The sequence below is a fragment of the Rhamphochromis longiceps genome, linkage group LG20, assembly GCF_057381845.1.
Source record: "Rhamphochromis longiceps isolate RC_006_pf linkage group LG20, R_longiceps_female_GT1.1, whole genome shotgun sequence".
Taxonomy (NCBI): Eukaryota; Metazoa; Chordata; class Actinopteri; order Cichliformes; family Cichlidae; genus Rhamphochromis; species Rhamphochromis longiceps.
Window position 1 is genome coordinate 27,948,763 of NC_140576.1, and position 13,225 is coordinate 27,961,987.

The 13,225-nt window shown below is 41.1% G+C and overlaps 2 protein-coding genes across 2 annotated transcripts; both read left to right on the forward strand.

Moving 5' to 3' along the window:
- The first annotated feature begins 3,678 nt into the window (after window positions 1-3,678).
- On the forward strand, window positions 3,679-6,038 carry LOC146645532 (uncharacterized). Its single transcript, XM_085393249.1, has 5 exons — window positions 3,679-3,845; window positions 4,097-4,231; window positions 4,526-4,582; window positions 4,771-4,911; window positions 5,015-6,038. Exons 1-5 carry the CDS (start codon window positions 3,843-3,845, stop codon window positions 5,141-5,143), a joined length of 465 nt encoding a protein of 154 aa, XP_085249375.1. The 5' UTR covers window positions 3,679-3,842; the 3' UTR covers window positions 5,144-6,038.
- Window positions 6,039-6,898: 860 nt separating this feature from the next.
- aar2 (AAR2 splicing factor) lies at window positions 6,899-10,541 on the forward strand. The gene is made up of 3 exons (XM_085394696.1): window positions 6,899-7,959; window positions 8,041-8,270; window positions 9,484-10,541. Exons 1-3 carry the CDS (start codon window positions 7,197-7,199, stop codon window positions 9,649-9,651), a joined length of 1,161 nt encoding a protein of 386 aa, XP_085250822.1. The 5' UTR covers window positions 6,899-7,196; the 3' UTR covers window positions 9,652-10,541.
- The last annotated feature ends 2,684 nt before the right edge of the window (window positions 10,542-13,225 follow it).

The following is a 13,225-nucleotide window of genomic DNA, read 5'->3' on the forward strand; positions in this document are numbered from 1 at the left end:
TTGGTCAGTGTTGGTATTCTGCTTGTTAGGCAGAAGAAGGGCAACAAAAGATAAACAGGGCAGGCTATAATAGCTTTGTGGAGTTGGAGTTGGGTAACATTCAGCTCTGTGTACAAGTAGGAAGATGGCAGTTTTTTGTTACTGAAAATGTAACAAAAGCTACAGTTATATAATCAATATGGACTTAAAGGACAGACTTATAAGCTTTAATTCAAGGGGTGTCCAATACCACTGATGAGTTAGAGCTGGTCCAGTGTTTTTACAGTGTTCTGTTTTTATTTATTATTTTGTTTTGTGAGCTGCTTCTATTTTTTTTTCTTCACAAGTTAATGCGGTAAAAGGTTGTGAGATGTTTCCAAGTGACGTGTTTGGAAAGCAGCTGTGAACCACAACGTGCCATCAAAAGAGCTCTTAAGTACAAGTGTAACAGACCAAATATCAGCTGCAAAACAAGAAAAAACAGCTCCTTCAGCGTGATAGCGAGTGCATTAGAGAGGCCAAATCATTTAGACAGGAAAAAAAAACAAACCAAGGCACTTTGTAACATAACAAAGTCCACATTTCCATGGATGACAACACTGGTGGATGATCCTGGGATCCTTTCCATTGTAAATGGAGCCTGACTGATATTTAGGACGATACTGATATTTGTTATTTTAAAAATATGATATTGCGATATATTTGTCGATATCTTTTTCTTTTTTTTAAAGAAGACATAAAATAAACATAAACATTTGTTACGTGTACGGTACTTTTTTTTTATCCCCTACCTGAAGCTGCACGGATCAGCTGCTTGTTGCGTTTGGTGGGTTGCGAATAGGGAAGTTGCAGAGTGCCCTCTGGTGGACAACTTATGCAATATCAACACCCACAACGTGGTTGAAGGGCGTTTCTCTCTTCTATGTCATTTATGAGCTGTTACAAATGCAGATACCAATAGACTGGCATACAACTAAGTCAGTCGGGCTCTAATTATAAGGATACAGAGGGTTAACGACAAGGTTCAAACCATACCTGAAAGTAAAAGGAAAGACTTTGCCAGAGCAGTTTGGAAACACCATTCTTTAAACAAATAAAACTGACATCAACCTTTACCGGAATGACGGGACAAAAAAAATTTGGCACAGCCATCCATTGGCTCATAAATCAAGCATACAGCATCTAATAAAAAAATGGACTGGAAACAGTATGATGCACAGACACACATGCTTTCCAGTTTCACTAATCACTAGTGTTGTGATGACACAAGACAGAAAGAGTCATGAAAAACTTAAATGTTGGGCTAAACACCACAAAGTAGGAAACTCATTCCACATTAATTTATTAAATTACATTCTAGCTGCTGAAAATAAGTGACTGTGAAAGATGGTTGTGATTTTTCAACAGTTCATGCAATATTTTTGTTTAACTCAAAGCTGAGAGTCTGTACTTAACGTCCATATTCACTCTGTAATAGGGGTGGGTTTTAATAATCGATTTATCGATTAAAATCGATTCTGGCTTGGATAACGTGATATCGATTCATTAAAATCCTGAATCGATTTTTTTATATAAATGTATTTTGCCCAAAATTCAAGAATCTCAGGTGAAACGTCACAAAATTTTGACAACCACCAAACATTTAAAACAGTAAATGAGAGCAGGTACACGGCTTCTGCACAAAGACGTAAACACAAAGCGCGGACCCGCGGATCAGAATCAGTGAAATGTCGCCTTTCTCACCCGACAGCACGGACACGGTCTGGGCTGAAAGCCGACAGCTCGCTGATTCTGATCCGCGGGTCCGCGCTTTGTGTTTACGCCCTTTTTGCGCTGATTCTAAAGCTGTTAGTTTTATCTCTCTCCAAACAATATTGACCAAACCAGCAGCAAAAGAAGATCCCAACTACGCTTCACAAAAACATCGTCATGGACTCCCTCTGACTTTTTCTGTTTTGCTTCCACCACAATAAAATCACACTTCATGCACAGCTCTCTCTCTCTCTTTCTCAGTGTACTTCAAGAACAGTTTCCCGTCTATTCACGAAATCTGTTTTCTGCATTATTCGCTTGCTTGTTACGCACAAGTCCACCGTTATTTACAGCGCTGTCGGCCACTGTTTTTTTTTTCCTTTTACTTACTTCCGAAAAGAAAACCTAATTTCTGCCATTCAATAGGCTTCTGAACAAATTTAAACTTTTTAAAATTATACAAAATGCAAAACGCTGTGTCTCTAATAAAACCACTGTAACTTCAGAGATAATGTTCATATGTTGATTAATGGTTTTCTTTCGTTTTTGATGTACTGCAGAATATTTGTACAAAATCCCAGGCCAGGAAAACCTCCTTCATGTTTTTCTGTGTTTTATCTTCAGCTACTTTGACACAAAGGCATCTGCTGTGATGCTCACACCTTTGATAAAGTCTGGAAAGTGTCAGCTTCCTTTTTATAGATACAAAAATATGTAAATGTACTGATCTGAATTATAACATTTCTGACTGTCTGAGGCAAAATTTCCCAGATTCGAATCGAATCGAATCGAATCTATTCTAGAAATCAGTGACGATACCCAGCCCTACTCTGTAACACTTGAATTTGTTTTTGTGAAATCTTTAAATGAGAAAATGTGTTCTCTGGTGTGTTGACAAGCACTTATTTTGCTTTCACGATGCTTGATCTGTTCATCATTCTTTAGCTGCCTGTGACCAGCCATTTCAAGTCATCTCACAGCAAACCAGCACACTGTCAGCTGGATTTGGCACACATGAGAATTCTGTTAACGAATTATATTTATAGCTCACATTGAAGGTGGTAAAAATGTACTATTAAATCAAAAATTATGCTTTATTGTTTTGATTTATTGTTCTGAGTTCAGTCTATGTGGTTATTACAATTGTGAAATAAATGCATATTTCAGGCATTTTATACAAGAACTATCTAAAAAGGGCAGTTTCACATTTACAGAATGTTTGAACTGAACACATTAAGGTGTTTTTATCTGTAGCTGTGTTTGTTAAACACTTTACATTTTTGTGGAATTATATGTTTTGTGTCTTCTCCAGATTTGGCTATATCTGTTTAGAAACACATGACAGTGTATATAAACTCTTTCTCAAGGATTATATCATGTAGCCATGATTTTTGTCCTTTCTACATATCTTTTCTGAAATGTGTTTAAAAATACTTTGCAGGCATCCAATAAACAGACAAAGTTTATTGCAGAATTCACTGTTTCTCCCAAACAAGTTGGTTTCTAAGACTTTTTTTTTCTTGTGCTGTAAGTTAAATGTCAACTCAAACTCTGACTGCACACTTTGTTTGTGAGATGTGATTTCCCACACTTTCACTCTAAGAGTGACATTCATCCTCCCAAGCAGTTCCCATGCAGGGTCATAGTTTTGACTGCTCTCTCTGGTATTTCATTCCATTTTTTATGTTGTAGGCTGCCTTTTTTTTCTTTTGCTATCACAACAAGCTTTTAAAAAGTTTAAATCGGCGCTTTGGATAAATGCCGCGTCGTGTCTTTCCAACGAAACCGAAAGGATGGAGGCAAATGATTGATTGCAGAAGTTGTCCTTGACTTGATCGGACTGGAGTTTGGTGAAATCCTAAGCCCGGCGTCAGCAATCCACGACGGGGAAGGAAATAGGAGCAGTCAGTTTGGTAATGTTGGAAGCCACGGAGCGCCACATCGGAAGTCTACCCGTCGCCGTATTAACGTCTCCGCCACAGGTAGTGCAAAAGTACTGAAGGGGAGCCAAAGAAAAAAAAAAGTGAAAGTTTGGAGCTCACCATGAGCGAAGACGGTCACGACTAGAGATGGGTTTGCTCGTCTGAAGATCCTGCAGAAAAACATGATAAATGGTAAGCGCAGTTTGAACATCTGGTGCGTACTTACGCAGTAAATGAGCTGCTGCTGATGAAGCGTGCACACCGACGTATATTAATGTGGTTATTTCGACTTTGGTCGAGATGTCAGGTGGCGCAGACAGCTGGAAACTGACAGATGCTTTTAACGCACTGTGCGCCTCAGCGGGAGCCAAATTGAGCGATGATTCGTGGCCTGTTTTCCTTGGTTGCGTGTGAAGAGTTGTAACACTGCTCTCTTTTCATAGTGTCTGACTGGAACTCTGCTCCGTAGTGTCCTGGTGGCTGTCTTGTTGGCCTACTCCTGTGGGAAAAGTAGATGTAACTATAAAGAAATACTGGGCTCCTACAGAGAAGTCATCTCCGTTGAACTACAGAATCTGGTATGATTGCAAAGTTTATCATAAGACTGTGGGATTAATTAACTGTGGTAGATATTTAAAAATGATTGTGTTTTAAGTATTGTATTGGCAGACATCCCCACTAACTAAACTACCATTAAATGCAAGTTCACTGCAATCAGTTACAGCTGTGATAAAGCTTGTGAGTTAATAACATGTGCTAGGCTGCCCTCCAGTGTTTGCTCTTCAAGTAAAGCTCTTTCTCCCCTCTCTCTTTTGCATCACAAGCCAAATAAATGTCTTAAATAACTCAACACTGGGCTTTTTCTTTTGCAGAATCTGACTGTTTCAGCGAATAAATTTAAAGAGAGAGACCCTTGTCCCTCAGGAAAGGTAAGTGGCACTACATTATATGCACTTTCAGCACCATGGACAGGGTAAAAATGACAACCTGCGTGGCACATGTTGTACATTTACGTTTGGGTAAATACAGAAGAAGTTTTCAACCTTTGACTGACATGCTAGATGGACTATTCCACCTTTTTAATTTTCTACACGTTTGGGCTGTTATCTCATGGCAGGCACGTCGCATCCTGGTTTCCATCTATGGTATGACACAGCAGATGCGGTGTCAGGGGAGTGGCAAAAATCAATCTGACCTGGAGAAGCCAGTTGAGAGCATGGAGCAGCTAATTGTGCAAAACTGCCGTCCCCAGTATTTGGTAAGATGACTTTAATGTGTTCTTCTGAGCCCCCAGCACCACCGCACAGTGAGAAAACAAGCCAAACCGCTCTTGTGCTATTTTCTTTTTCCATTTTTTTCAGGGAAATAAAACCTCTTGTTCAGCTGTCCAGAAAATACGAGGAAAGAAGAGAAAAAGGATGAGGTTAATCCGAGTTATCAAGGCACTGATCACTTGCTGGCAAAAACTTCAAAGTGTCTCTGTGCTTTAAAAGTAGGAAATGTATCTCCCTGGTTCCTATAGGCCTGTGCTACTTTCTCATGAAGACATAAGGTGAATTTACACAGTGTTCCTTGCTACAGATAGCGAATATTACATGTGACCAATCAGTGACTGTGTTTAGACAGCTATTTTTCAAAAGCAAAGTCATGAATGTTTACTGTTGTCAAGTTCTCAGTGTCTTGTGTATTAAAAGCTACACCAGCATCTGCATGTCAGCATTGCTACATTTTATGGAATAGCTTTATATAGTAAGCAAAGATAAGCTAAAGATCGACGCGTTCAGATACTTTTAGACCATTTTAAAAGTTTCTCCTGTTGTACAAACTCTTATGTTTTGTGTTTGCAAACCACATGTCATCATACCCAAAGATGTTCTTATGTCGGTTATATAGTTGAGTATATGCCACATAATAAAATTTGTACATGTTTGATTTATACTATTCTGAAGTGAGCCTATGCAGTTATTGTAATAATGATATTAATTAATTAATTATTATTATTAGGGGTGCTATAGGTGTATCAGCTACAATAGACTTTTGTTGCAAGATATTATATAACCATCCTTTTTTTCATTATTTTGATTAAGGAATGAATGTTAGTGTTACAAAATGTCATTCAATAAATATTGCACAATGTCTTTATTGTAAAGAATGGAAACATATAGAAGCTTGTTTCTGTCAATCAAGATTTTTTTTATTTTAATTTAATTTTTTTTTGTTAGTCAAAATTTTCAGGTGATGTCTTGAAATTTTCTACTCATGACAAATCACTCAATTTTAAAACATTTAGTCAGTAACTTGACGTTTTGTGAAAAAAGTTCTAACTTAGCTTCTAACTACTTTTTTTTTTCTGAGTGACGGAAAAAAGCTTCCATAAAGAGGTCACAAGAAAAAGCTAAATGTGAATAAAGCAGATATTAATACATGCTGGCTAAATCATTATATTTTAAATAAAGTGTAGCAAAAAAACCCCAACCAATCTGCTATTTATTTATTAGTGATCTGCTCTTAGCCACTTTGTAGTTTGCAGTTGTGATGGACAAGCTGATAGATGAGGTCAGGCAGGAGTCTCTGTGTACTGTGATGTTTGTAAACGACATTGTGATCTGTAGTGAGAGTAGTGAGAAGGGGGATGAGAGCCTGGAGAGGTGGAGGTGTGCACTGAAGAGGAATGAAAGTCAGAAGAAGCAAGACATGTGTGTGACTGAGAGGGGGTAAAGGTGAGGATGCAAGGAGCAGAGGTAATGAAGGCAGACAAAAATATAGGAGGTGGAGGTGGCAGAGTTGAAAATGTTACGATTTTCATTTGTGGTGACAAGGATGGACAAGATTAGAAATGAGTCTACTGGAGGGCCAGCTTACGTTGAGTGGATTGGAGGCAAAGTTAGAAAGACAAGGCTGAGATGGACATGCGCGGATACAAGAATGAAGAGGAAGAAAAGAGCAAGACCACAGAGATTCGTGGATGTAGCGAAGGGGAGCATGCCAAGGTTTGGTGAGACAGAGGACGATGCATAGGGTGAGATCTCTGGCGACACCTACAGGCAGCAAGCAAAAGACGAAGTGCAAATATAGATAATATACAATAACTATACACATACACAAATCATATAATACATCTATATAATTATTCTATTATACATAAACGATTTATAACATTTTAAATTTATTAATTAATGTATTTAAATTAAAAGTAGACGGACACAAATGTGTTTCATGGTACTGTTTCCGTCCGGAGCAAGAAATTTGTGGCACAACTTCCACCATACGAACGACTCGAAACGTCAACAGCTGGATGTATGAAGTGTGGCTGTGAGAAAGGCTATTACACCGAAGTTACTAACACAGTGTAGCTTTAAAAAATTTTTTTGCCATGTTTTCAGTCATCGAGAATCGCATCAATTGAAAGTATTAGCGTCAAAGCAGCAGCGGCTCTCTGACCTTTTGAGGAAATCCGTTTGAGTGATCTGCATTTAACAGGTGAGAGCAGAGTTTAGTTAGTTAATTCGTTAGTAGATTCACGTTAAGTACCCCTTAAAAGACATGGCCAGCAGCAGCAGTGGTAGTGTGGACATGGATCCAGATGTTGCCCTGAGGCTTTTCGAGGAGGGAGCTACCCTCGTGCTGCTGGGTGTTCCTCAGGGTACAGAGCTCGGAATCGACTGCAAGAGTTGGCAAGTGGGTCCTCGTTTCCGGGGTGTTAAAATGATCCCCCCTGGTCTGCACTTCCTCCACTACTGCTCGTCAGGCTATGGAGGACAAATTGGCCCGAAGACAGGCCTCTTCCTCTCTCTCAAACCCAGAGAGATCATACTGGCCAACTGGGACGCCAAGGAAGAAGATCTGGACTTCTCAGCCTCCAAGAATGAAGAGGAGTTGAGTCGGATTCGTGCCAGCTTGCGCGAGCTGGATCCTTACCTGGGCCCCTATCCCTATGAGGTGATGAGGAAGTGGGTGTCCCTCACTGACCGTATCAGTGAGGAAATGGCCAAAAACTTGCAGCCTCTCTCAGGTCGAGTATGTGCATTCAGTGACGTGATTCCCGAGCTTCAGTTCACACACACCAAAGACAGGGCGGAGCAGCCGAGGAATGACACGGCCTGTCAGAGCATGAAAGAGGGGCTTGACAGGCTCCCCAAGATGAAACAAAGGGAGGGTACGGAGTTGCGCTTCTCTGTCATCCCTAAGAAGACCTACCCTCCCGGGGCTACGCCGGCTGAGATCACCAAGTGCAGCATGGACCTGAGCTACGCTCTGGAGACGGTGCTGGAGAAGAACCACATGCAGGACGCTCTTAACGTGCTGGGTATGTATCACATTTGTTAAAAATGGGTTACTCTTGATTCATTATGCAAGAAAAAGTACTGACATTTAGCCCCTCTCTCAGGTGAGCTGCAGTTTGCCTTTGTGTGTTTTCTCTTTGGAAATGTGTACGAGGGCTTCGAGCACTGGAAGTGCCTCCTCGCTCTGCTGTGCCGCTCAGAGGAGTCCATTCTGAAGCGCAAGGACCTCTACCTGGGGCTCATCGCCGTGCTCTACCACCAGCTTGGAGAAATACCTCCTGATTTTTTTGTTGACATTGTATCTCAAAACAACTTCCTTACCTCCACGCTGCAGGTACATGCACAAATCAGACTATAGTGTTTGTCACTTGATGCTCCTTTATATCTAACTAAATAATATATATTCATCTCACTGGTGCAAAATTGATTTTAGATGTGAACTAAGATGTTGTGATATTAAAAAGTTAAAAAAATGTGTTCTTGCAAACTAATCTTAAGTAATTTAGGGTCCATTAACCAGTATCACACTTTTCAACCAACAAGCCAGAAGATCAGCCTTTTACTTGCTCCTTGTGTGACTTTATTGGCCCACAAAAATGACAGTTTAATTTCAAGATTATACTATAGGAACATATAATTTTTTATTAGTAGATTCAAGCTGTATTCAGACTACATTGTGATCTGTGGACAGAATTAGAATTGAGTACATCAGAGGGACAGCTCAGGTTTGAGAGTTTGGAGAGGGAAGGCTGAGATGGTTTGGACATATGCAGAGGAGGGATAGTGGCCAGATTGTACAAAAGAAGCTGAATATGGAGATTCATGGATGTAGTGAAGGAAGATATGCAGAGAGTTTGTGTGACAGAGAAGGATGCTAGGGATAGGCGGAGATGGAGGCAGATTATCCACTGTGGTGACCCCTAAATGACGCAGCTAAAAGAAGAAGATTATTAGGAAAAAAGCTGTAAATAAAGGTTTAAAATAAATGTAGTGGAATAAATAAAATGGAAGTCAAAGCAGCTAAAAACAGTCGATCATTTCGGTCAGCTCTGTTCAGGGGTAAATCGGTCAGTGGAAACACCGTCACTGGTCCAAATGGGTCAGCAGCTGGGGTATCAACTTTCCCAGTAGAGTTTTCTGCTGGCCTTGGGCCATTGGCCTGTTGGTTATGTTGAACCCTGCATTTGTACTACTTAAACCCCAGCGGGGATTAAACCTGGGCTTGCTCCACACTTTGCATGCTCTTCTGGTTAAATGTAAAAAAATAAATTATAAAGATAATAATTCGTATGCAACGAGAAAGGGATGTTTAAATTGCCAGTGTGTTGAATACCTTTCACAACACTATTTTTTTATGGCTGGTATCTGAGGACAGTTTATAATTCGATCCGTACAACATACGTTCATAATCCTGAATGATCTCCACGACACACAGAAATGCTTGCAAACAGAAAATGGACCACAGTATCAAAGCATCACCTGAATTTTTACAGATCACATTTACAGTTACCAGTTTATAAAATTGTTTGATTAATTGTTCTTCACAGGATTTTTTCCAGTTTGCCATTGGGCCTGGTGTAGATGCCAACCTGCGTAAGAGAGCAGAGAAATTCAAAGCCCACCTGACCAAGAAGTTCAGATGGGATTTCGATTCAGACTTGGACGACTGTGAACCTGTTGTGGTGGAGCTGCCTGAAGGTGTGACAGTCGACTGAAACTACTCAATGGACTCTCCTCACCGAGAAAAAGGAACACAGAAGGAGATCCACAAAGTATCTTATGCTACAGTCACACTAGGGAAAACAGTGGGTGGAGACGACGGCACGACCAAACATTTTTGCAACTGACTGATCTCATTGGCTTTCAAATAGTTGCTTTGAAGATGGCGACCAAGTCTGTGATCACTTGCAGACAACTGCTATCTTTAAAGTGGATTTGGTGATGGCGATAAAATGGCAATACACTGAAATTCACATTATGTACTTACATTCAGAGTCCAGCTAGGACCTGATAGTTTTGAAGCATAATTTCAGACATTTCTACACGAATGGTGACACAGCTGCTGCAGGACGATGATTCAGCTGCAGAGTCACATAAGCATTCGGCAGCCTCACATTTAAATTAGCAGCTGGCAAACAGTTGCAGAGAGATGCAGTGAAGTCTGGTTCAGCAGAGACTGACTCAGAAAGATTGTGTTGTGTTGAATCTGTTTGTGTTCATAAATTAGACAGCATACTTTCTCCAGTCTGTCTGAGAGTGATTGCAGACAGAACCTATTCAGTCATTCAGAGGCTGAGCGTGTTGTTGGTCACTGCGACTGCTTCCAGCTGTTTGCTACCATCATTGTCTTTCTCCTAGTTACAAGGAATCCTCATAATGTTAGTTTGTGTAGCTCTATTAGTTCTTTTGCAGAGTGCATTGAAATGATCGTGTGTGAGCTGCACTACACCTGTGGGAAAAAGCATACTCACAAGATTTACCAGGTTTTCTGAAAGGGTTGGAACTCATAAAGTAATGATTTTCTTGTTAAAGTACTGCTTTGTTAAATTTTGTTTTTATTATATTTCTTTACTGTAATCAATTTAATAAAAACAGCACTTCTGAAACAAAATATCCACCTGTGTCTGGTGGTTTCTGTCACTGTTGTTTATCATTAATGAAGCTTTCAATACTTGCTGCCATGTCTTTTCTCTTTCTCCTCCACTAGATGGCGCACATAGGCTTATTTACAGCTTTAAAGCTGCTCTATAACACCATATTTGCAGATTGTCAGTTCCACAATCGATAAAAGCTGCTGTTTTTGGTGGGAAGGACTTGTAAGAAGAATTTCATACAATTTAGTAGCTTTTTTTTTTTTTTTTTTTTTTTGCCTGTCCCGTTTGGCTCTTTTGCCATCAGAATTGTTGTCTAAAGGCAAAGAAAGATGCCCAACGGATTTACTTTACCAAATTGACCATCCCAGCCTTGCCGTAATGGTCCATTTGATTCACCTTTTATTGTTTATTTTATTTTCACTTACTGAATACGGGACAGACTTGACTGGGGGAAATAAGGAGAGAAAGAAAGAGGGAAAGAGAAACAGCTGAGAAGAGGGACGGGGGAGAAGGGCAAAAGACAAAAACCAACAGAATGAGCAGAAAAAAAAAAAGAAATAAAAAATGCATATATCAATCACCTGGGTCACCTGCTGAGAAAGAAAAAAGAAAACAAGCACTGTCCCAGAAAGAGCTGAGGAGAGTCCCAGATGAGGGCTCACCCAGCAGCCGCGGAGCAGAAGCCAGGGGGAGTTGCAGTGACGCGCCCGTGAGCTCCGCCGGCAGCCAGCCGCGCCTGAGTGACCGAGCCCCAGGCCGAGAGGCCGGGGGCACCCCACCTCCGAAGTGGCCCGAGCGAGCCCCAGGCTCCAGGCCCCGATAAGCGGCCGCCAAGGAGTGAGCCGGTGTGTACCTGGACGCCCACCCCCGGACACAAAGAACCACCAACGCACCGATGTCCGAGGGGGACCGCCACTGGCAGGGGAAGTGGTGGTAGGGGGAGATAGGCCTCCATACCTTGGAGGGCCTGAGATGTCCCCAGAGAGGTGGCGCCTGACACCCAACCTGACATATAGACACAGACATACAGGCACACACAGATACAAACATCCATTCCCACCCTCATGCTCTCATATGCACTTACTCCACACTCAACCAACAATTTAGTAGCTTTGATAAGTTTTTTTCACTTAAAGAAGAGTAAAGAGAAGATAAAAGGTGCTGCTATCATGATGACATGGATGACTGGGATAAGAGCTTTTTTTGTTAATCGACCTTTTCTTCTTCCACCATCACTCTTAACACTTATCTTCAAATATCTATATAAGATTATCTAGAGCGGTGTGGAAAAACACCAAAGGAGGAATGTAATTGTATACATATGCAGTTACAACTCCTATACAGTTTACCCATACCTTTCAGCTCCATCCTTTCAATTACAACGGTGGATTTCACAGACTGTGCTCTCCTGTTGGTTCATTGATCTGTTCACCCGTTAATCTTGCTCTTGCACTTCTTGAACCCTTTTCTCTTCAGCTGGACCTCTTTTATTTGACATGCCCTGGCTCCATGAACCAATCTATAGCTATAAAGCTGTTTTGAAAAGGACAAAAGTCATCTAATGCAATTATGGGAATCAATAGAGTCCGAGCCCGTTGCTGGAAATCTAAATGGCAATACAAGAAATCCATTCTCTTCCAGGAAGACAGCTGGTATTGTGAAAGTGATGGTAATAGTGGGCTTTACACTGAAAACTCCCCTTTGAAGATTTACGCAACCCTTTAAAGAAGATCAGTTCGTGTTTGTGGTCCGCTGTGAGACCACTGGGGCCCTGTGCTGGTTGTTATTTTCCTTTTTAAATGCAATTAAATGGCGAGTATGGCTTGGAGAGCATGGCGGAAACTTATCAGCACAACATGGAAGGAAAATGTATGCCAGTGATTGGTAAATGCATTTTCCTCTCCGGAGATGAAATACTGTACATTGTTGATGAAGACAGTTGCAGAAATGACTCCACTGGGATGTCCTTGGCATTCCAGCCCCTCTATTAGTGCTGGAATTACAGTGTATAGGAATTCAGCGGACAACTCACTGAGGGTCCAGTTTTTCCGTGCCACATGCACCCCTTCACCCTCAGTGAAGGCTCTCCTTCTGTGTTCCCTGGTATGGCAACCATTTTCCTTCTAATCTCTCTTATTTGTTTTGTTTGGTGTGGCCACCCCGGGGGAGCGAGGCACATAGAGAAACAGACTGCACTGACTGTGCAGAGCTTCAAAAGCCAGGCCCTGTCAGTCATGGTGGAGCTTTCTCGCCATCAGATGTGAGCTGGCCATTTCCATGGGGCTCACAGGCCCCATGGAAACACTCTGCCAGTGTAAACACAGGCCCCTCTGTTTCTTTTTCAGTCACTCGCCCACTCGCCTTTCTCTTTTCAAGACAGAAAGATGGATAGCGCTTAGTGTGTGCGACGTCTTGACAGTCGGTGGGCTGGATGTGATGAATTCATTGTGGATTAAACAAATCAGGTGTTTGATCATGCGCGTACTGAACTGCTAAATTACTAACTCTTAATTCATTTGGGATAAACAGTTACGTTTTGCCATCCCTGTGGTGTAAAGTCAGAGATTAACTAGGAAATATAAAAAATATCAGGATCCACAGATTTGCTGCTAAATGTCAAATGATTTTCTTATTTATTTTTAATTTCATGTGGTGATTTCCTTTGTTCTCCCTCCCTGTGTGTACACACAGTTAT